This window comes from Pyxicephalus adspersus, chromosome 12 (assembly GCF_032062135.1).
Source record: "Pyxicephalus adspersus chromosome 12, UCB_Pads_2.0, whole genome shotgun sequence".
NCBI classification, from domain to species: domain Eukaryota; kingdom Metazoa; phylum Chordata; class Amphibia; order Anura; family Pyxicephalidae; genus Pyxicephalus; species Pyxicephalus adspersus.
Window position 1 is genome coordinate 11,238,383 of NC_092869.1, and position 24,464 is coordinate 11,262,846.

General features: G+C 39.1%; 1 protein-coding gene across 1 annotated transcript; it reads right to left on the reverse strand.

The window, feature by feature from the left end:
- Positions 1-8,687: 8,687 nt before the first annotated feature.
- EGLN3 (egl-9 family hypoxia inducible factor 3) lies at positions 8,688-16,045 on the reverse strand. Its single transcript, XM_072428333.1, has 5 exons — positions 15,338-16,045; positions 13,680-13,799; positions 13,043-13,179; positions 12,883-12,956; positions 8,688-9,415 (listed from the first exon to the last, which is right to left on the reverse strand). The coding sequence occupies exons 1-5, from the start codon at positions 15,692-15,694 to the stop codon at positions 9,381-9,383; spliced, it is 723 nt and encodes a 240-aa protein (XP_072284434.1). The 5' UTR covers positions 15,695-16,045; the 3' UTR covers positions 8,688-9,380.
- Positions 16,046-24,464: the final 8,419 nt, after the last annotated feature.

Consider the following 24,464-nt stretch of genomic DNA (forward strand, 5'->3'; position numbering starts at 1 on the left):
ATGGTGGAAAAATATTACCCAGAGTGGTTTGAGAAAAATAACACTGTCTAGCAGTATTCTGGGGGGGACAATATTGTCCAATGAGGGGAAAAAATCATACCCATGGGTTGGTGAGGAAGAACAATAATGTGTGAAGTCACTTTTGCCCAGCAGGTGGTGTGGGTTTAGGAATATCAGTGTGGGGTGTGCAAGGAGCGCTTGCACTCTTCTATTCATCAGTGATTGTGCAGCCTTCTAACATCTAATGTAAATATTGAGAAAGTGCATAGAAAGAGAATAAAAAAAGCACTGAGACCAGAATGTGGACTTGAGGCACTTCACTGCTTCTCATGTGAACTTTTAGGATGAATTTCTCTACAGTGCCTACAGCTACAAAGGTCAGTAAGAGCATAATTTATAACGTATTAACTGCTAAAAAAAATATAACTACTTGAATATCTTTAGCTTGGCTACAAGTCCACTAGAATATGACTGACATCACTAGCATTAGACACTTCAACAAAAAAAAGGTTTTGTTTTTGAATGATTCGGAAGAGTTACATACATGAGGTTCAGGAAACCTTCACCATATGAAGGATGAACGAATTGTTTATGGACATGGGGATGAATGAGGATTTTACTTTTTAGAGTTATTTACTTTTATTTAGGACAATAATGCAAAACTGAGGGTTTCAGAAAGGATACAATCTTTACATGCAATGTGCAAGTCTACCCACCTTTAATAAACTAGGCCCCAGACATTCTATAAGTCTTAGATCCTTCCTTTACCTCATCATTGTGACATCTTTAGAAAACATTGCCTCCATGATGGACAATATAGTCCAGTAAATAATGTTATACATCTACAACTATTGTCTTAGTCTGTAAAGCTTTCCTTAAATCTGTTTTATTAGGCTTTTTATTGCTGTAGACTTAAGGTGCGTACACACTTCCAATTTTTATCCTTCAAAACGAACGACGAACGATCGATTGGGCAAAAATCGTTCGTAAAAAAAGTAACCAACGACGCCGACGAACGAGGAAAGTCGTTGGAAACGAACGACCGGACCGGCGGATCGGATTGGACGACGATCGTTGAACATCGTTCGTGTGTACGATCGTTCGTTGATCGTCCATGGTCTGAGCATGCGTAATGAACGAACGTTCGTTCACTTTCCTGTCGTGCACATAGTTCCTCTATCGCTCAAACGATCGTATCTATTGTGTGTACAATATCTACGAACGATCGTGTCGTTATCTCTATGTGCAGGATCGGTGCTATACGATCGTTCGTAGATATCGTGCAGGATCGTTCGTCGTTGGTTTTCCAACGATAATAATTGGAAGTGTGTACGTAGCTTTAGTAGTATCTTGTATTGGTAGCTCAAAGGTCAGGCCTCACCACCCTAATGTTTGCATATTGTAAAAAACAAAATAGTTAGGGAATGACCAACCTCCTAATTAACAAATGGCCACATCCCTGATTCAGCTAACAAAAGACTTTGAGGGATTAGCTTCCCCCCCCCCGTGGGGACGCCAGACACTGGGGCACCAAAGAAGCAGTGTGACCTGATACAAAGGAGACTAGATGGAAATAATAGCTAATTGCAAAGAGAAGAGCGTTGTTTGGTGGGATTAGGATAAAGCAAATTCAAATCATGGATAATGGCAAATAATTAGGATTCCATTATCAAGAAATAGAATTATAGAAAGGACAAACAATGAATGTGATTTATAGTCCAAAACACTGCTGTCCTTGCCCTCTCTCTGGTTTAGGTGAGATCTGATGTGCCATAGGAATCAGATATTTCTGTCCTGAAGAAGCAGATTTATTCCGTGCAAGGCGTTGAAAATCAGCAGGGTATGCCCCCAGGGTATGTTTGTTGCACATTTTTAATGTATTTTAATGGTGATGTTCCTAATGTTATTAAATAAGGATATGTTATTTGATATATATGTGTGTGTGTGTGTGTGTAAATTGAGTATTGATGGCCTTTAAAGTCCCACTTATTGAGCTAATCCCTCAGTCTTTTGTTGTGTGAATTATTAATGTGTGGGAACCAAATAATTTCAGATACTCCAAATGTGACAAACCTCTGTAAGCACTGGTAGTTCCTAAACAAAATACAGCATTTTCAGTGAGGAGCTTCCTATCATCCTGACTTTGAGAACTAGACTACAAAAATATGATAAATGTCCCAAAACTTGGAACCTTATAAGGACAACTGTCTTATGCAACCCTCAATTATTCTCAAGAGGTCCTTTGATCAGCGCTGTACGGCGTCCATAGTCATGTGACTAGCTGTGCTATAAAGGGGCTCACAATCTAATGTCCTACCATCATCATATGTCATTAATACAGTCCAAGGTTATTTCCGGGGAAGCCAATTAACCTAATCGCATGTTGTGTTAATATACAGTCACTAATATGTGCTTCTAGTATTAACTGCCTGGAAAATATTTCTATATTACCTCCTCACCTCCATCCACAGGAGACCTAATAGGAAGTCATACAGAACAAGCCAATCTCTATTTCTTTACACAGTGCAGGTAACTCAGGCACTGTGAGCCAGGGGTAAACTGCTGGGATTGTCAGGGATCAATTCTAAAACCAGCTTAATGGATTTACCATTATTTTGGCAGTTTATATGTTTCTGTAACCTATTATTACATATGTCCGATTCTGGTATAAGTCAGCTGTCTGAGTTGTTTTTACTTTTATACTGAATCACAGATTAGGAGTAAAATACAGAAAGATTTATACAGGCGGAGTGCTCCCCAAGGGAGGAACGAGTTTTCCTGCAGGGCTCCCAGCGATTGGTCCTAATGACTCGCCAAACATAGAAATACCTAACACCCCCTTCTTTGGACTCTTTGTAAAATCACTAATACTCAGCAATACCCCCTTATGGCTCGGGTCACTTTCTGAAATCATTAATGCTCCCCTTATGTCAAACATAGAAATAACACCCCCTTCCTCCTACAACTTTGTTACTTTGTCCAACCATGCCTTCTACTTGCACCTGGCTCCCTTTCTGCATATAGTTCAGACCCTGGACTTGGGTTTGTCAATGCTGGAAATTTTGGACATGGGGGGGCAGAAAGTTTACTTAATATGGAGCCCAGACATTTCTGATGGTGCCCCTGGTACCATTATTTCTGCAGAAAGAATGCAAGCCATTTTCTGGTGATCACTATGATTGTCAGCTATATATTAGTTTTTACAGGTCTGAAATTAGTTGGGGATAAAAATCCCTCTGCCATGCGTTGCATCTGGAACAGGATTAATATTAATTACTTTAATTACATTTGTGTTTTACTGGAGTTTAGAAGCAAAGTATAACCAATTTATAGGAAAAAGTGATTTGCTGAAATACCAAAAAATAACCACAAGGTGGCAGCATTAGCCAAATATTTCCTTCAGAACAACTTACGGAGCAGCAAACCCCAGCTGCAGACAAATCAATTTATTGTGCAGACCTGACATCAGGAAATTCATCTGACAAGTTTTTATTGCAGTCTGTTATGTGTTGTGCTGATTTAACCTCACACCCTGTCCATGTGCTCTTCAGGACAGGGTCCTCTCCTCCTCCTGTGTCACTGTCTGTATCTGTCTGCCATTTGCAACCCCTATTTAATGTACAGTGGTGTAATATGTTGCCGATATATAAATACTGTTTGTTATTATTAATAATAATAACACGATACACTGCCTGGGTAAAAAAAAAAAAAAAGACCCTAGGCCAGTTACGATGTGGGGTTCAGTAACTTCATATGCCCAGAAAATGAAGTCAGCTGACTACTTTAAAGACCAGGTTTGGCACAGGAATATTCCAAGATGTCAATGCCAGGATTCATTGGGGATGAGACAGAATTTTCACACATTGATCCTTGAGATGTGCCCAGCAATCTGACTATCTAATCCTCAAACAAGATCTTAGGAGCGAATAATATAACTCTGAATGAACATAAATGCTAATGCGTGCTGTGATCAAAGCAAAGGGAGGTCAATAAAATAAAAAAAGTGAATATTTTTTATGTTTGTTTTTTTTTTTTTTGGACCACTAGTATTTGTCAGAAGAACAGGAGACTGGAAATATTATTAACCTGACCCTTCTCCATTTTACTGAATAAGAAGTGCTGTGTTGCAGAGACATAACAGCCAGAAATAATAGTACAATACTACAACGGGATCAACTGCAGTAAAAACTTGACCAGAATTGGCAGAGGGACAGGGGTCAGCCTGGTTGTGATAGTGACTGGAGCTCTACATCCAGAGAGCCCCTTATTGCCCTTCTCGGGGCCATTGGCTGGGCCTGTTCAGTCCTCCACCAGCATGGACCTGCAGCAGCTCACACACAATCCTAATGCCACCGGTTACCCAATGTTATAAACAACCAGCAGGAGAATCTACAATATATTATACATTACATCAACAGGTCCTGTAGGTCCGAGATATAAAGGGGGACTCTAACTATGGAGGAGAGGACTCTGATATAATGGGAAGGCTCTGAGTGTTAATGGGGCTCACACTCAGAAAAGGACACTGATGTGAAGAATGGACACAAATGGGAAGGCAAGGGCTCCTAATATGATGAGACATGTCAGACTTTGTTAAAACTTCACACTAGGCCACATAGATCAGTCACTAGATGATGGTAATAATATTATATTACGCATATTTATATAGTGCTAACATATTACACAGCGCTGTACAAAGTCCTTAGTCATGTCACTAGCTGTCCCTCAAAGGAGCTCAGAATCCAATGTCCCTACAATAGTCAAATGTCATTAATGTAGTCCAAGGTCAATTTTGGGGGAAGCCCATTAACCTAACTGCATGTTTTTGGTACCCGGAGGAATAACAAGCAAACACAAGGAGAACCTACAAACTCCATGCAGATAGTGTCCTCGCGGAGTTTCAAACCTGGGACCTAGCGCTGCAAATGCCACCACAGTGCTAACCACTGAGCCACCGTACTGCCCAGAAGCGTGCAGACTTGCAGTGGAAATGAGAGGTCTGCCATTGCTGCCAGATGTTCTATGCTTACCCCAATTTATTCCACATTTTAAAGATGGTATAGAGAAGAAATCAAATTATTGCTGATTCAATATCAAATAGCACATACAGGGTCTGATTTCTTAAAGCTCTACAAGGCTGGAGAGGATACACTTTTATCAGTGAATCTGGGTGATCCAGCAAACCTGGAATGGCTGTGGTCCAGGACCGAAAACATTTGCTGACAAAGAGCAAATTACTTTTAAGAAATCCATTCCAGACTTGCTGGATCACTCAGCTTCATGCTGATGAAAGGGTATCCTCTTCAGTCTTGGAGAGATTTATTAAATCAAGCCCGCAGTCCGTATTTACACATGTATGTACTACACAACATGAACGTTGTTCCAGGCTACGCAGACCTCAGCAGTGTTAGACATAACAAATATCTGCTTATGATGGCGCTTGGGGAGGATCCAACTAGATCAGCAAGCAATGCTGATGATCAAATCTCTTTGCTACTACTGATTTACCTACTTACTGCACCTTATCTCAAACACTTTACCAACACATTAAATTAAAAGCTTAAACACTAATAATTGCAACCTGTGTGCATTACAGTAATAGATTATAAATCTAATCTCAATGGTTGCAATAATTAGATCATTTTAGAAAACAGAAGCAATGGTTCATAAGCCTCCATAAGCCACAATTAAAATAAATGTCATTCTGATCATTACTTTTGAAGCGATCTGCACTACTAAAAAATATCATAGGCAGCTACATAAACATAAGTGATTGGGCCCCATACACACTACTTTGATATCAATTATTTTATATACTGTAGATGAATAGTTTCTGATCACAAGTTTAGCGTAAATGTCACATTATGATCATCAGCATATTTTTTTTAATAAATTAGGAAATACATAGATTCAGCACATTCACACACTTCTGCCTCATTTTCCTTACATTACATGTTTACATTACATCATTACAGGGAAATTCAGATTTCTAAGACACAATCAGAAATTTAGGGAAACCAGAAAACTAACAAATCAAACTGGAAGAAGACAGCTAAAACTAAAAAAGAGTGAAAGAGAGATAGTGGATCAATATTTATGGTAGAAGAAACTGTTTTTATTGCGTTCGTGTCTGTTTGCATTTAGGGGTGGCAGGATCAATAATTTCCCCATGCGTTTGCAGACTTTTGGTCATCCCAGCCTGGGAAATGTAGATGGCCAAAGACTGTTAGGGAAGAAAGTAAAGATGAGCGATGAGGACGATCGTGAAGGTTGCAGTGGTGGAAGATATCATTTTACATGGTAAGAGACCTATAATATGAAAATATGTTGTGCATACTTGTGCATTATGGTGAAAACTGGCCAAAACCCCATACAATGAGGACTCCTATTCACTCAAACATTCCATGGTGGGAATCAATTACTGGTATTGAAACACATGGACCTAGAAAATTCCGAGGGAATCTTTGAGTGAATGTTTTTTTTTTATAAAGAGCCCTTATAAACAAGGGGCTTAAATAATGAATAAAATGTTAAAAGACTTTCATCTATATTTTTATCAGTTACATAAATGAATAGATTTTCAGAGCTTAGTGCATCCTACCCATAGGAAATACAAAATTGTACATTTGTCATCTTTAAATGAAGGAATTGTTTGTTTTTAGGAGACTAGGTGGTTGTCACTTATTTTACTACACAGGCTATCCAGGCTCAGATATCCCCCGAAAGTGTTTCTGCTTTCTAGTGGACCTCTGTATGAACAAATCCTCCCCAATTATATAACAGAGATCAAATAATCTAACTTTGTAAAGCATTCAGGATAATATAATATATCTTTAGTCAAGCTTTTTTTTAGATACAACAGAATGAATAAACCCAACAGATTTTTTTTTCTGCTGTCTGTACCATTGTGAGATTTCCATTCATTTCCTGTACCAAGAAGAAAATCTACCCAATTAGGAAGAATTCCTCTTTTGAATTGCCATCCCCAGAATAGGAGTCCTTATTGTAAGATTTTCCTATACCGGGAACAACCTTAAAATTTTTGACCTCATATTATAAAATAAAAATAGAGGGAATAATCTACTCAGAGGTAAAATGACAGCAAAAAAACTTGGCAGAGGGTCTTACCCTAACCACTCACAAAAAAAAAAGTTTTGCTTAGAGATAAACTATGCTTTGCCAGGGAATATTATTCTGATCATTCCTCATTATAACCCCGCCTGGGCCATTGGTGGATTGTAATTTCCACTCTGCTTGGGGTTCCAGACTCCAGCGGTCCATCCGAATACTGCAATGGTTCTGTTTATAATTCAATTTCAGCTTTTAAATAGAGCTCAGCAATGGTATCTCTTAGTACAGCCTTTTCATTTCCTTTAACTGCAGGAAGTTTGTAGTTCCAGTGAAACCTTATATTGGGGAACGTAAGTTAATAAAATATTTAAGTTTGTAGGATATACCAAATTCTTTTCTTTAGGCTATACCTGGCTTAAACAAACTTTGCCTAATAATCAATGACTCATATGGTACAAAACTCTACTGCTGCTTTAGGTCAACTGTTATATAATACACAATATGCATGTGCAGTGTATCTAACTGAAAGTATTGTTTTGTATTTTATATTATCTGCATTATGACTTTAAGACCATTTACAATTTTTTAGCATAAATATTGTTAATGTTTCTGAACAACTTTGGAAGCCCTAAAGTCTTGTGTGTACTTTGTTTTTATAATTTTAGTGCACATAACAGTAATTTGCATCTAAATTCCCAGGCAGCTAACAGACAGATTAGTAAGCAAGAGGCAGACTTTCACTTTAAACAGACACGTAAGATTTGGGTTTCATTAGGTGGGAATGCTTCTTTAAAGCAGCAAAGGAGGAATTTATGAGTCAAACTGTAAATTTGTAATAAATCTATTACTCACTCCATGTCACTGTTCCCGTTTAGCATTGCCTTGTGTGACAAAATTGGAAAATGTCCCCCCCCACGTTGAGGTCGGAGGAGGAAGCCAGATCCAGTATTTAGTTACAGTGCTGCTCATCTAACCTCCAGCAATCTGCTCCAGACCCAGGAAGTCTGCCATCACTAAAAATATATTTGCAGCTCTATTCAGCATGTGACGTGTAGGAGCCATAGATGACTAATTAGTAATGGCTAATCCTTTACTGGGAGCCGATTGCTGGTATCTGAAGATTGGTTAGAGGTCAGCACTATAATTACATGGTCTGCTTTGGGGGCAGTGTAGTTTTTTGGGAAAACTTAAAATAGAAGGGTAAAAGCGTTGTGTTACTTCTACACAATGCACAGTTGAATGAAGATTTTAATGTAGACCAGCGTCACTTTCAACAACCATACCCAGCTGGAAGCACTTTCCTCATTCTGTATCACATCTGTACCCCCATTCTTACCACTGTGCCCGATACCCCCGCCATCACCACCTCTTACTTCACTGGCCACTGGAGCAATGCCCTTCTCTGTGCTTGTATACATAAACAACACACCTATACCATTCTATGACTTCACTTCTACAACCATCCACACACTAAGATAATAAAACTGAACATTTCAGGGCAACGCTATATTTTCTCCATTATATGACAAGGTTACACACCTCAGTAGCCAAGAGGTAGTCAATGGATTATATGAAGATGATTTAATTACCAGTAATTGAGAGTAGAATACCAGAGCTAACCGTATCTATATTTTTATTGTGCAGTAACAAAACAAGACACTAGGACTATGCCATTATTTATTTTGGAAATTCCAACAAAAAGACTGCATAAAAATTAGGAAGCGTAACCTCTCACAAATATCATTAAACTGGTTGCTGTAAACAGACAGATATTACAAGATAAAAACTTTTTTTTACAAGGTGGACATGCTCTGACCCGCAGGCATGTCTTGTGGTCAGTGACCGTACCATTCCCGCTATCATTAAATGCATAATCATTTCCATAGTACATATAATACACATTACCATCAGGCCTGTCTTTTAGACTCTGTAGTATTTAAAACATAATGTACCAATATATAAATTTCAGGGGTCAGAAGTGGGCATAAATGATCCTGTACATGGGCAGGTACTCCATTATCCAACAGATTGCACTGCCAACACACACCATATTCTGACCCAACGATGGTGGCTCCAGTCCCACAACTTGACAAACACTGGCTTCATTGAGTCCTCAAAGCGTCCTTAAAAGTTGAACCCAGTCCAATATATTAAGGATGTGGTCTTCTTTGTAGACAATGGAATGAACTTGTTTTTACAGTGGAATGGTCACAAGCACTCTTTATGACCCCATATTTCGACATATGTTCACATAAGACACTTTGCCGAAGGAAGACCAACATCATGCCATATTTTCACGAGATACACATTCAGCTGTCCTCGGATGTAGGATCCTGTCTGGATTCTAGATTAAAGGAATGAAAGAAAAATGTTTAATTGCTAAACACAAAATCCAAGTCACAGAGACACGAGTGGCAGCCCCTGAAATGTGTCCCAACTCTTCAGTAACCACACAAAACAGCCGGGTGGTTGCTGAAAAGTGCAGGGTGGAGCACCCGGCTAAAAGGGGCTGGTGAGAACAATGGGGACTTATATGTAAAAAGAAACTTTATCTTAAGTCTAGGGGATGTGCAGTCAAAAAGACAGTTTTAAATTGATGCCTATGCAGTTACACATGTGTTTCTCTTTCAATGTCTTTTTTAAAATGATAAACATGAAGGAGGATTTGCAAAGTGCTGCACATTTTTAGATCTGTTGATACATGTTGCATCTGCCTATACTTTTTCTATAGATCAAAAAAAAAAATACACATACCGACATTAGCTAACAAGCTGCTACATAGTACATGTGCTTTCATATGTTTGTTTTGTGGTGCATTAAAGGGTCATGTGTGTAGATGTGTGCTGGGCCCCATTAGACATTAATAGGCATACACATAAGACCTAATTTTTTTTAGAGCTCTGCAAAACTGGAGAAGATAGACTATCATGGAAGAAGCTGGGTAATCTAGCAAACCTGGAATATATTTCTTTTAAAATATTTGGCAATCAAAAGCAAACTAATTTTATCTTGGATCAGATTTATTCCAGATTCTTCATCTATCTTCCTCAGTCGTGGAGATCTTTAATAAATCAGACCCACTATGCACCAAACTGTCCCTACATAAGTTTAACCATATAAAATTAATATGATTTGTATTTAAATTTTTATGCAGCACATGCACTCTGTATTTTAATACATGTGTATGTTGATAACAAAATTTTAAAACAAGAACTATATTCGATCAGAAGTATTGATTTATTACACTGACAAGGCTCAGTTCAGAAAAGCACACCAGGTGATATTATTAATTATTAAAAAAAGCAATCAATTTTAAAATAATAATTTCAAGATCTGAAAATGTGCGGCTAAAAATGCAGATTCCTATATTTGTGTGCGATTTAATCAATTGAACATACAGCAGAATACTGGGAAATAACCCTTGCCCGCATACATTGTACATATTCTGCCATCAGATATGGCCTTGAGCGTATTGAATGAATACAATGTGAATAATGATTGTGAATGTGTACATTCTCCTGCTATAAGGGGACATTGTGACCTCTGATAAGGATAGCTTCCTGCTTGCTTTAATCACCAAAGAGCTTGTGACTGGAATGGTGATAAAACCTACAGAGTCAGGCTCCTCCTTTGACATACAGAAAGGCACGTACACAGTGTCACACACGTACACAGTCACACACGGCACTGCACATGTTTTCACTGACCAGGAAACACACGTATACAAAGCTGACACATCTGGATGCTTCTACAAACGCTAAGCCCTTAATGTAAATGCAAATCTCCAACCAGAGAAGTGCTGCCACGCTTCTATAAATATCAACTATACGAGCCCATTTTATGAGACTCAATCCATCAACAGAGTGAAAAATGGTTTTACCGTCTTGTGAATTCTAAGAATGTCAGCAAGAATAAAACTTAGAGGATAAGACAGTAAAGTTCACGTATGTCCTACAAACATTTATGTGGGGAAGGATTATACGGCTCTAGAATCTGAGAGCGATCTTTATTGGGTTTCCTAGTTCAGTAAAAGCTGAAAGACCTGTTCTTTATTGAGGGTTGAGGAACAATGAGGTTACCTAAAGCAACCCATTATCTGAATGGGTGAAAGAGGTTGCTATGTGTTGCAGCACAATACAGATCTAAGACTGATCTTGTAGTCATTGACAAAGCAGGGACTCCTAGCACTAATATAAATACAAACATAAAAAATCCAAAGTTAGATCTACAATAAAAGAGCCCCAAAATAACTTCAAGAGAATTATGGTATTTAGTCAATTTCCCAAAAACTGCTGTCACACCTAATGTTATCCAGGGATCAGTGAAATCAGATGTGTCCTGCATTTTGCAGATGGGGTACCCTGGTATAAATGTGCCGGCACAATGCTATGAACATAATGATGGATATAAAAGAAAAGGTTCATAGATAGAGCAGGACAGGATGTATAGGCTTGGATACACACCAGATGCCACTAGGAGGTAATAATTGAATATCAAAAACTAGTAAAAGCATTTTTAATTCCTACATAACATGAGTGAAAGGAAAGGGGTTCTGTAGACCATAGAGACAGCTGGGAAAAACTAACTGAAACAGAAAAAGTTATTACTAGATTCCTGGCGGGATCAGTGGATATTTTTGTTGCACTTATTAAACAATTGTATATTTAACAGACTAATATGGAACAAACAATCTGAGGTTAGGATTTCCATGCACTGTAGGTAAGGCTCACAGGGACATCCGAGGGGACTGCATACTAAACATTAGAAGAATATTGTGGAATGTGTGCAATGTTTGACTAAGGCTACGTACACATGTGCAATAATTGTCGTTAGAAAACGAACGATTAACGTCCGATCAATGTTTATTTTCTATGATCGTATTGTGCACGATTCTGTACAATACAATCGTTCAAATATAATCCCTCAATAACGTACACACACTAGATACGATCGTTTGAACGATGTAGGAAGTGACATGTACAGGAGAAAGTGTATCACAGAACAATCCACAATCACTGAACACAATAGATAGCGAACGATTGTCGCCCAATCAGATCCGCCGGGACGGTTGTTAGTTTCCAGCGTCATTCCTCGTTCATCTGTGTTGTTGTGCACTTTTTTGTTAACAATTATCGGACGATCGGTCGTTAGTCGTTCGTTTCCAACCATAATTATTGCACGTGTGTACGTAGCCTAACGTTCAATAACACCAAATTGTTGTTGCAAGTCTACTACAGTGTTCAGGCTGAGCAGCAATCAGATGTTGCATGCACCATTTGCCTCATTTGAAGGCAACCAAATACCAGTGCTGAACGCTCTATTGCAAACCAAATATATGATAATTCTATAAGTGTCACCAGTAGGAGAACAACTACTTTTACCGTGTGGCTTTTAGAGAATATTTGGCATTAAACTGGCTCCAGACATCACTTTAAATTGGATAAAGTGAGATAGTATTTTAGAATTTAGATAGTTTAGAAGTTTGTTATTCTTCTTCTTTCCCTCACTTCTGGTTCAGGTGACACCTAGAGAATATCTGAGTTGAACTTCCCATTTCTACTCTATATTACATACAGATATAAATAATAGATATACAATATAAAAGTCTATTTTGGAAGTAGTGACATTCTCAGTAATTATAAGTGGATTCTCCAAAAAGTATAAAATGGAGGTTTTACCCCACCTGGGTATTTCATTTCACAGCATTATTATAGGTATGGCCTGGACAGGTAAGGAGTGACCCCAAGTTACAGACACAACTAAAATTCTCTACCAGCTAATTGCACATATAAATTTATATACACAACTTACCACTTAATCTTTTGAACCTCTGTTTAGCAGCTGCTCGCTCTTTGGCATCAAAATACCAGACTGTCAGAGCATACCTGTAGAAGCACGGGATAACCATTACAGATCCTGTACAGAGAACATGAAAATACAACCCAAAGCCCTTAAGTGAATTGGGACTTACCTTGTGGCATAGGAAGGTTGAACCTCATGAGGATTACGACGGTCCGACCAGAAACAAAGGAGCCGGTCAAAGAGTGGTTCTACATCTGCCACATCTGAGCCACCATCAGGGAAAATTCGCAGAATTCCCCCATGAACCTGCAATAAATACATTTAGAAGAGTACAGGGTGAATCAGAAGAACTGTATGCAATAAATAAAAAATTTCCTATAGCAGCATTCTCAAAGAACTTCTATGGGTCCTAGGTTCGAATCTCAGCCAGGACAATATCTGCATGGAGTTTGTCAGTTCTCCCTGTGTTTGCGTGGGTTTCCCCTGGGTACTCCAGATTCTTTCCACATTCCAAACACATGCAGTTAGGTTAATCGGCTTCCCCCAAAATTGACCTTAGACTGTATGACTATGGTAGAGACATTAGGTTGTGAGCTCCTTTAGGGACAGTCTGTAACATGACCATGGACTTTGTGCAGTGCTGCATAATATAATGCCGCTATGTAATACTGTGTAATAATAATATAATAAAAATCCCTTGTAAACAGCTAAATTTTAGATCTTGAGTACCAAGCATCTAAAGCTACTCTGTCTAATGGATCCAGCAAGTCCCAGCACAGACAATATTTGAGAACAATCTAACCTACCTTAGCATCCCAGTTCTTGTTCAGGTAATAGATGCAGGTAATGCACCGTCCATCCTGCGTTGGATTATCTACATGCCGCACATAGCCAGTTCCATTGCCTGGATAACACGCAACCATTGCCTAGAAAAAAAAATGGTTCCTTTAATTTCCTAGAAAGCATTTTCATGGACTAGTGACCTGCAGCAGGTCCACACCATGCAAGGAATTGAATGTACAACCACCTATATTTCACATTTGCCTAACTACAGACACGGGAAAAGTAAATGTTTGACTTGTGATGTGATAAGAAACTTGATAAGATAGATGGAAATGTTTGATTTCAGATTCCAGGAATGAATTCAGACAATAATAATCTGATCTATTTATGGACAATGATTGTTTTATTTTGTTTTTACATCCAAACTTACATCTACGGAGCCAGGTTTTTTGTACAGTCGTCATCTCAAATGGAGATATTGCTACAGATGTCACAATTCAGTGACAGTTTATGTATGAAATAGTGAAAGACATGTTTTACCACACTACTGATTTAATTATTACAGAGCAGAAGTTACCAAATCCTATAATTAAAGGAGGCCGGTGCCTTTTGGATCATAGTCAAGGTTTCTGAAACTTTATGATTGCTTTTTTCATTTTATAGGAATTCCTAACCGTCCATATAACCCAGTAACGATGACAGCGAAACATAATGGTTTATTGCATGTTATCTTTAGGTATTAAGTGGATTTCAAGTAAAGAGTAGAATGTTGTATGAAGTAGAACACTTGGGAGCAATTAAAATAGAACAAAGTATTCCAAATGGGGCAATACATGATACACCACCAGGTTAGAAACCTGCAGGAATTTAGAAGGCATAGGTGTTGTAAGAGCCTGGGTCTATAGCAGGCTTGTAGAAATCAAAGGGTATGTAGAGCGATGAGAGTAGGGTATGTAACCAGGGTGGGCACCACCATTTGTATTTAGAAGCATAGAGACAGGCCCAGGTCATGGCAGATCTAATATAGGTAGCATTCAATCGGACTTGTTCAAGACATTTCTCGGCTCATCCAAGCAGCTTTAATGAGCGTAAGGAACATATCCCAGCATGGGTAGCTCAACCTCCTCAATCCAAATGGCTATACATACACACATCATGTTCCTGACCCGGGGATCTGCTTGGATAAGCTATGAAACATCTTCCAAATGTATGTGATCACTGCCATCGGTGTGAATACCTTATAGGGGGCACAGCAATGGAACCTAATGTATAAAAACCATCAAAGTGGTGATGGCTGGAGATATGGAAAAGAGAAGCCCAAATGATTTTCGGATGTATTGGAATACTAAAAAAAAGGATTTGCTGTTGAGAGTATAAGCAAGGATACAATAAGCACATGCATTCTACAATGAAAAGCCATGCAGATCAAAGCAGACATTAGGACAAAACATGACATGACCCAGAGCAAGAAAAGAAACAAATGGAAATGGTTAGAAAAGCAGAGTCAGCCTTGGCCAAAAAAAAAAAAAATGGACAAGCATTGGGCTCATGGTGAAGAAGTGAAGATGCGGCTTGTTTTATGCTTCTAGGACAGGGAAGAAAACACTCCACAAAAGACACACATGCAATAGGCTGGAATCCGGGATGATGGGGTACAGCCAGTATGAGTAGAGGGTCTCACCTTGGACCTCTCCTTCACATAGTACTGGCCCAGATGGTTTCCACATAACACCACTAGTCGGTCAATAATGGAGAGGACAAGTCCAATAGCCTCACATCCTTCTTCAGTACCAGCGATCCATGCGATTTTATCTCCCCGTAGGTGCTTCTTGGAGACTCCTCGCAGGTTCCCCGCTAACTGGCCATCCTTTAATGCCCCTTCCTGGTGCAAGCGTCTGACCTGGGCCAGTACCTGATTGCCCAGCTCTTCTCCCAAGAACTTATCCAAGTAACAATAGCCGGCTGAACGCAAACGGGGCGCAATGTGCTCCAGTGCCAGCTTCTCAAGGTCCACCGATGGGCTATGCTTGAGAAGCATGGCTTGGGAAGGTGCGGAGGAGGTCCCAGGGTCAGACACTACAACCTCTATTGGGATTTTGGACCAGTACCGATACCAATAGCTTCCTTACAAACTCAGATGTGTCAATCAGAACCCCTAGGATGTCCAATGAAAGGAAAGTCCATGAGTCTCTGTGAATGGAGAATAGAAGGTAGAAGTATGGCCAGGCGCATGTGTCTATATCCAGCATATGCCCATGTGTGTCTCTGTCCTCCCTCTCTGTATATATCCCAGGACTAAGAAGCCTCCTAGAAAGCTGCAGCTACGTGTCTGTATACGGCTCCCCGCCAACCCTATACACCTCTCTACGTGCGGAACGACTGCTTTCCACTACAAGGGCGGGGCTCACCCTGTATTTTAAAGCCGGCAGCCACGCCTAGGACTCGGCAACCAATCAGAGCCCGAAGCGGGTGTCGTTTAGCCTCTTGCAGACGATGGACAGAGACGCACGTGCTCGGTGGATACAAGGGTAAATGCTGGGATTGGCTCAGGTGTCCGGGGGCGGGAACGCGTTACTAGGACACGGCGTCTTAGGGGGCGTGTCATCCGCCATTGAGGAATCCTGGCTGTGCATGTAGCCTGAGTGTAGTAAACAGAGGGAGGGAGAAGGAAGAGATGTCAGGGGGGGAGGGCAATATTGTCAATGAGTCACTGTGCTGGAAAACAGTCCACACTTTATTATTTCTGACTTTATTTTCCTTTATAGTTTCATTACAGAACTAATAGTTCAAAAGGAATGCAGAATCCTACTAATATTTATTTGGGGAGCAGTCACATCCAATGTAGAAAAGCCTCTACACAGCCAACATGTGGTAAAGAAGGACCCTTAAGCTACGTACACACGTCAGATTTTTATCGCCCGATAATTGGCCGATGCCAATCTTCCGTGTGTACAGTCGGTGTCGTCCATCGTCCGGACGAGCGACCAGCCGGATCCACGGACGATGGACGACAGCCGATCGTAATGAAAGGGAAGGGGAGAGCGCGCAGCAGGGTGCCGCTCCGTCGCTCTCCCCTCTCCATAGAGCATGAACGGTGCTGTATGTACAGCACCGTTCATGCATCTTGCAGCCCCTTGTCGTTGGAAAGGATCGTGAAAGATCCTTTCCAACGACAAAAATTGCAAGTGTGTACGCAGCTATACTCTATATGAAAGCAGTGGTCTCCTTGCAGAATTTGTACACGCCCCTTTCTGAATCAGAGCCAATCAGCAGAGAATTATAGATCTGAGCCACCAAGGGGTACAAGACCTCTACAGAGAGTCCTCTGCTTACATTACCTGCCGAGTAGTAAGCCTGAGTGTGGCTCGAGGTAAAAAAGACCTGCTGAAAGCGGTAACCCTGCGTCACTCTCAAGGTAGCTAAAACAATAAACAGTGGGCCCATCAGCGTCCTCCAGGCTCCTGCCATCCTCTGGCGCTTCCTGTTTCTCGATCTGTCCCCCAGCGAGTAGTTGTGTGCCACTTTTTTGATGGAGGGTGCTATTCCCTTCTGGGCTAGCCCTGTAGTCTTGGGGAGTACTTTGGCCTTTCGGTCAGGTACTTTCCCTTACTGGGAATCTATCTTCGGGAGAGCTCCCAGCCTAGTATCTGTTGGGACCGCTTATGCAGTCCCATAGAGAGAAGGACCAGACGGGCTTAGAGATTCACTCCAGCTTCAGCTGGATGGCCTTAGTACCCAGCCCTCGTCAGGAGCCTTGCTCTGGGGGGTCTGGGGAAATTGTGTGGCCCTTCCTCTTTAGAGGAGGGATTACAAATAGTACCCCAGTGCACGTTTTTTGTGTGGTGTTTTTGCACTTGCACTTTTTTTCCGAGCACAGGGTTTTTGTTTAAAGGATCATGTTACGGGAGATTTGATAAAAAAATATATATATATCTGTCCCCCAACGTGCATACCACCGTTGCTAGGGGTGCAGCGGGAATTACAAACTATTTTGTATTGCATTCATATCATATTCATATCATATTCATATAAAATATCTGTATTGAATGCAATAGACTGAATTTATATGAAAATGTATTTTACAGTATAATATAATAGTATGAGTATATTAAAGTTTGAAACACAACATCATGTCAAAGTTTATTATGAAATTTATTTATTTTTTATTTATTTAATTTATTATTTTGACATGATTTTGTGTTTCAAACTTTTTTATACTCATACTATTATATTATACTGTAACATTTTCATAAAAGACAATGTACTGCTTTTAGACATATAAACATGGACAGAAATGAACGGCCCAGGAGGTTAAGCAAGCATGGTTTTCTGCAGCAGGAGATGGGCGTTCCAGTCATCTGAAACACCTGGAATGTATTTAGCTGATATGACCTGAAAGTAACTACATGGAATTTGGTTTCATAGTACTGCATAGTATTAACAAGCAGCATATGGTAAAAATTAAACACTTGTTCATATTTTTCTTTGCAGTGTAATAGAAGAGTAATGTTGATCTCCGGCAGTCACTGCCTGTCCTATCCAATAGCAGCCAGGGCCTGGGAACATGCAATGTGCTGGAATGTTGTACATTTGAAGCCCTGACCTAGACCAAGGCCCATGATGTCTAAAACCACCTAAAACCATTGTTTTTTATTGTAAGAGCATGTGAAAGGGTGATGATTGGGCCTGATTTATTAAAGCTCTCCAACACTGAAGATGATAGACTATCATGGGAGAACCTGTGTGATCCAGTAAACCTGGAATGGATCTGGCCCAGGACTGAAAACTAATAGCAAATGGTTTTTTAAGAAATCAGTTCCAGGTTTTCTGGATCACCCAGGTTCTCCCATGATGGTCTATCTTTTCCAGTGTTGGAGCGCTTTAATAAATCAGGCTTATTATCTATGGGTGCATTAGATAGATTCCATCCAATGAAAATGGGGTAATGGCTGCTGGATATTTCTCATTTGCTATATGGCAACCTTTTTATTGCAGAGGAACCCTTTAGGTTGCCAATATCATTGGAAATGCCACAGGGCATTGTGAAGTTGATGGGTGTTCATACTCATTTGTCATTGATAAACAACAATCTGTTTATCTTGGTACACAACATATGTAAAGAGTCAGATATTATATTTCATGATATCGGTTCTCTCAGGGATCGGAGGATGAATCGCACAATTATATCTGGATGTAAAACCAATATAATGCCATTGTAGTGAATATTGGAAAATATTTGAGTACTTTATAAGCCTCCATATATACAGAGCAATGCTTAATAAAAATGGGATTAATAAATGCATTATGTGCAGCTTCATTGTTTTAAATTACTGTGAACAGAATTAAGTAATATTCATTCAGGACACCACATTTGTTTTTCTGGTGAATCTGTATGCCCCTTTCATATCCAAATCCTTGGTTGAAAGTTCACTGTTCCTTGTTCAGAATTCTGATACTGCCCAATATTGTCCTTGCTGTTAATCTTGCATTTGTTTCACTTGGGCAAATTGATGTATATCTTTTATATTTTTTATTTGTTATTGATCGCTGTATTATCCCCGTCTAATTATCTAAGTACTTATGATGGAAAAAAAGAATAAAGTAATGTATCTAAGCCAGTTGTTGATTTTTTTAAAGGATATTATTACTGCAGTTGAACAATCACAGTTATATAGGAATACTTTACTACTGCTTTACTACTTTACACCAGCTGGATTGACAATGTTTTTTTTTAAGGTGGGGTTCTCCATAAGAAGGATGGTTGGTGAAATATTTGCCTGTCATCACAGAAATCTACCGAGTGGCAGGGCCTACCAAAGATATGGAGAATATGTCCATTATCACAGGACTCTATTAAAAGCTAGGACCCTCCAGAGGTTGGAAAGATCTGCGCATCATCTCAGAACCCAGCCGAAAGCCAGGACCCACCAAAGGGTTGGAAGATCCGTCCATCATTACATGACTCAACCCTTACCATGGCCTCACAAAGATTGGGAAGATCTGTCTATTATCACAGGACTTTACTGAGATCCAGGACTCATCAAAGATAAGGAAGATGTGTCCATTATTACATGACTCAACTGATACCATGGCCTAACAAAGATAAGGAAGATCTGTCCATCATTACATGACTCAACCCTTACCATGGCCTAACAAAGATAAGGAAGATCTGTCCATCATTACATGACTCAACCCTTACCATGGCCTAAAGCTACGTACACACTTCCAATTATTATCGTCGGAAAACGAACGACGAACGTTCCTGCACGATATATATGAACGATCGTATAGCACCGATACTGCACATAGAGGTAACGACACGATCGTTCGTAGATATTGTACACACAATAGATACGATCGTTTAAGCGATAGAGGAACTATGTGCACGACAGGAAAGTGAACGGACGTTCGTTCATCACGCATGCTCTGAACATGGACGATCAACGAACGACCGTACACACGAACGATGTTCAACGATCGTCGCCCAATCCGATCCGCCGGTCCGGTCGTTCGTTTCCAGCGACTTTCCTCGTTCGTCGGCGTCGTTGGTTACTTTTTTACGAACGATTTTTTGCCCAATCGATCGTTCGTCGTTCGATTGGAACGATAAAAATTGGAAGTGTGTACGCACCTTAACAAAGATTGGGAAGATCTGTCTTTTTATCACAGGACTCTACTGAGATCCAGGACTCATCAAAGATAAGGAAGATCTGTCCATCATACCAGTACTCCGCTGAAAGCCAGGACTTGCCAAAGACTTGGAAGATTTTTCCATCTTTACAGGACCATAGTGAGAACCTAAACCCTCCAAAGTCCTTACCCAACACTAAGACTAACACGTACGCTACAAATACACGCTAGATAACTGCCTAGTCCAATATAGAGAATTGATTCTGAGCAGTAGACATGTCATTTTAAACGGTTGCATCTGTAGTCAACACAATTAGCTTTGCAAATGATTGTGTTGTTGCCATATATAAGGCATCAAGAGTTCTTTGCAAACATTTGTACATTGAGGATCGTTCCTTTTGAAGGACAAGTGTCTAGCTTTACCCTGCGGATCATTGAGATAATTAAACTTCTCCATACAGATAGAAGGATTGACCTGCACACAAATTTTTTACATTAGTTGTTATATCTTTCTTCATAAAAGAGTTGCTCCAAGTGGCTGAGAAGCTTGTTACTGCCCTCTGAAATATCAGAAACAGTCCAATAGTTACAAACAAAGCATAAAAAACATGAACAGATGATAACATTGAATGCACAGAGACCTGCAGTGACCCTGACACCTAATCACAGCTAAAAATATATACCAAGCATGTAAACTTACACATTGCAGGAAAGAGATCATGTACACAACTATCAAAGCACAAGGTCTGTGGGCAGCAACTACATAAATGTTTGATTTCTATGCAGAACACAACATTAGCAGACATAATATGGGTATTGATTTTATAAAGGAATAGATGATGTTCACTTAAAGCATTAAAGCATTGTTTACTCTGAACTCTCAGTTATATAAACAAGAGACATTTTTGGAAAATATTATTTTTATTGGGAAAGACAGGATCTTTTAAGACATTCTTTTTTCTAAGACAACAATTTCTGTGCCATTATGCAGATTTTAAAGTAGAAGTCCATATTTCCCCCAAAATGTCTTCATACCAGTACTCATCAAGTTAAATCTTGTGTTTGAGAGGTATTGGTAATAATGAATGTTTTGATTACATACAATGTGAATATGGACAATAATTTGATAGCTGTTCAGATTTATAAAAGGCAAAACTGGCCTGAACATTCAACACTTGGTTTGGTTTGGTGCCACTTTAGAAAGTGCAAACGGTGGGGAGAATGATAATTAGAGGTGTTTTTTTTTCAAACACTCTTTGCAACTGTAGCAAGTAGAGAGCAGTAACTTTATCCATGTTAATCTAACTTCTGATCACCAAAGTAACTTGGAACTTCTACTCTTCAAAATGACCTACAAGAATAGGGAATCCCACTGAAATTCCAGAAAATATGAGCAGACTAGATTTAGATGTCATCCTCTCTTAATTCTACATGTAGTAAGAAATAATGGAGTACACAATAAACTCTAGATTCTTAGTCATTTCAGATTCTAGATTCGTTATCATTTAGTATTCCTTTTTTTATAATATATATATAAAAAAAACGTGGAACAGAGGGTGGATGGTTTCAGAAACCTCAGATGTTATAATATAAGGGAACTTTTTTTACTCTTCCTGTGGTGGCTCAAAATAGTTATTATTTCATTCATATCACATTGCCAGGAGAGTATAATGGTTTGATACTTTGAACAAGTTGTGAACAATCCAACCTCAAATCAGTGCCGTATCTGATTGTCTTGGTATTGGGCCCTTCCTTTTTCAACGCGTAATACTTTTAAAAAACAATTTTAGGTTAGGAATATTTGGCTATCACAAGCTTTACTGAAGTATGGTGCCTAGTAATGAATTGATGAAAAGGTCCAAGGATGCCAGTAACCTGATATCACTAATTTCAAGCCAAAACTTGTTTTGTTTTAATTAAGAAAAAGATGCAACCTCCACCAGTTTTTTTTTAATTAAAAGTTTCAGCCTTTCCTTTTTTTATCCAAAACTCAAATAAATGACTGGAGTTGGAGTAAGAGAAACTTACAAACACTAATTCATTTAGTGGGATAAATGCTCATTGCTCTAAATGATAGGCTAAGAACAGATTATGATCACTGGTGTCATGCCCCTGGCTCTGGAACTATGCGGGTCCCAGCAAACGGGTAGACAATCCACAGATCATAGAACCCCTGGAGGAACCCTGGCAGAGAATGGCTGGTGTACGATATTTAAAATGTATCACACATTATCCCCGGTGGTATTTGGGGAATACATTGTTCATACTTTGAGTGCTTATTCACAATCAGTTGTTGATATCATGTGTTTGTGTTGATATCAACAGAAACACAAAAGTTATATTCGACACAAACACAAAAGTTATATCTTATCTCTAGCTAAAGCATTCATTCCTACCATATAAACATTTTTTTGCCATGGTTCAAAAAAGTTCACTTTTTTTTCATGAGTTGACTTTGAACCCGTGGCAGCAACTACTTTATAGCACACAACAAATAATAAATCTTATTTCTGTTTATAAAGAAACACTATTAAATTCAAATCAGTGATCATTGAAGACAATTATTGGGTTTAACAAAACATTTTTTTTATTTTTTCTAATTGTAACCAAACAAAATACAATAAAGAATGCAGTTACAAAAACATAACGATGCATCAGTACAGAGTCCAGATTTGTAGAACACAGATTTGAAGAGTTACAACAAAAATAAAAATCTGTATAAACATAGCCTATATTGATTACATTGTCTCAGTATATTGATTTCATGATTGCACAGTGTATTCCTATCTTCATTCAATAAGAAAGAACAAAAAGAAAAAACAAGGGGTGGGGGGTAACTGGGAGTGCTGGGGGAACACTAGGGGAAAATTAGTTATGGGCACAGAAAGGTAAGAGGTGAAGAGGGGAGAGTGGCAGTATTGTTACTTGCTCATTATTTCCTTTACATCCTTTAAATCATGATTGTGTATTGTGATCAGGAGGTACTGTAGAAGAGGCTTCTAAGATTGGTATTTATCATTTCTTTACCCATATCAATGTAGAATTATAAGGATGAAGGGCAATACCCAGTAACAAGATGGCAGCAATGCAGCACCAGGGAAACATATATTATGTGTTCTCTAGACCTTACTGGTTTCTATTCTGCATGGATAGGTCAGGAGAGGAATTTTAAAAGTTATAAAGTTTCTGTGTGCTAAAAAGTAGGCATCATTATGTACCACATAGTTCCTGCATTGTCAGCATAATTCACTGCGGCCAGACAATTCAGAATTTTATACTATTGGCTTTCTTCATAACATGGCCAGGCCAATTACCAAACACCAAAGGTTTGTTTGAATTAATTTTGTAATAACGGCAAAAAATAGACCATACAGTGAATGGAAACCTAGTATAAAGTTGTACCTGCAGATACATTCTTCATGCCCTTCTAGAGTGCTGTGACCAGGTACTTTTGGATTTGGTTCATTTCTCCCATCCACAATGCAGTGCTTGGTCACTACAAGACCATTTGCCAAGCCTAATTGATTCCACATGACGGGGAGTAGCTTTACAAGTTTTCATTTTCAGAAAGTAGAAATCTGGACAGGACTTTCAGAAAAAGTAATGGATTGGGTGGCAGGGGAGTGCAGGAAGATATGTGCAGCTACCTTATGGTGCCTGATTTGCAGCCTCTTATACAGAGCTTCTTTAAGCACTAGAAAAACCTCTAGTTGGACACTTCTTCTTCCAAAATCAGTTGATAAATATATACTTACTAAGAAATACAATTTTATTTCTTTCTACTGTACCAAAACTTGGAATTGTGCCTGGCCATTGTTTTTGGTAAGGGGAAATCCAATGAGTAATCAGCAAAGAGGTTACTGAAATAACTTGGCATTCTGACATACAAATTACTATTCTGCATGTAGGTGTTCTTCTCTTTAATGTTTTTTTTGTAAAACAAAATACATAGGTATATATTATTATTAATATTATTATTATTATTATTAAACAGGATTTATATAGCGCCAACATATTACGCAGCGCTGTACATTTAATAGGGTTGCAAATGACAGACTAATACAGACAGTGATGCAGGAGGACCCTGCCCCAAAGAGCTTACAATCTAGTAGGTGGGAGAATTTACACACAATAGGATGGGAGATATGTAGTGGTGGGAAGTAGTGATGGTTTCAAAA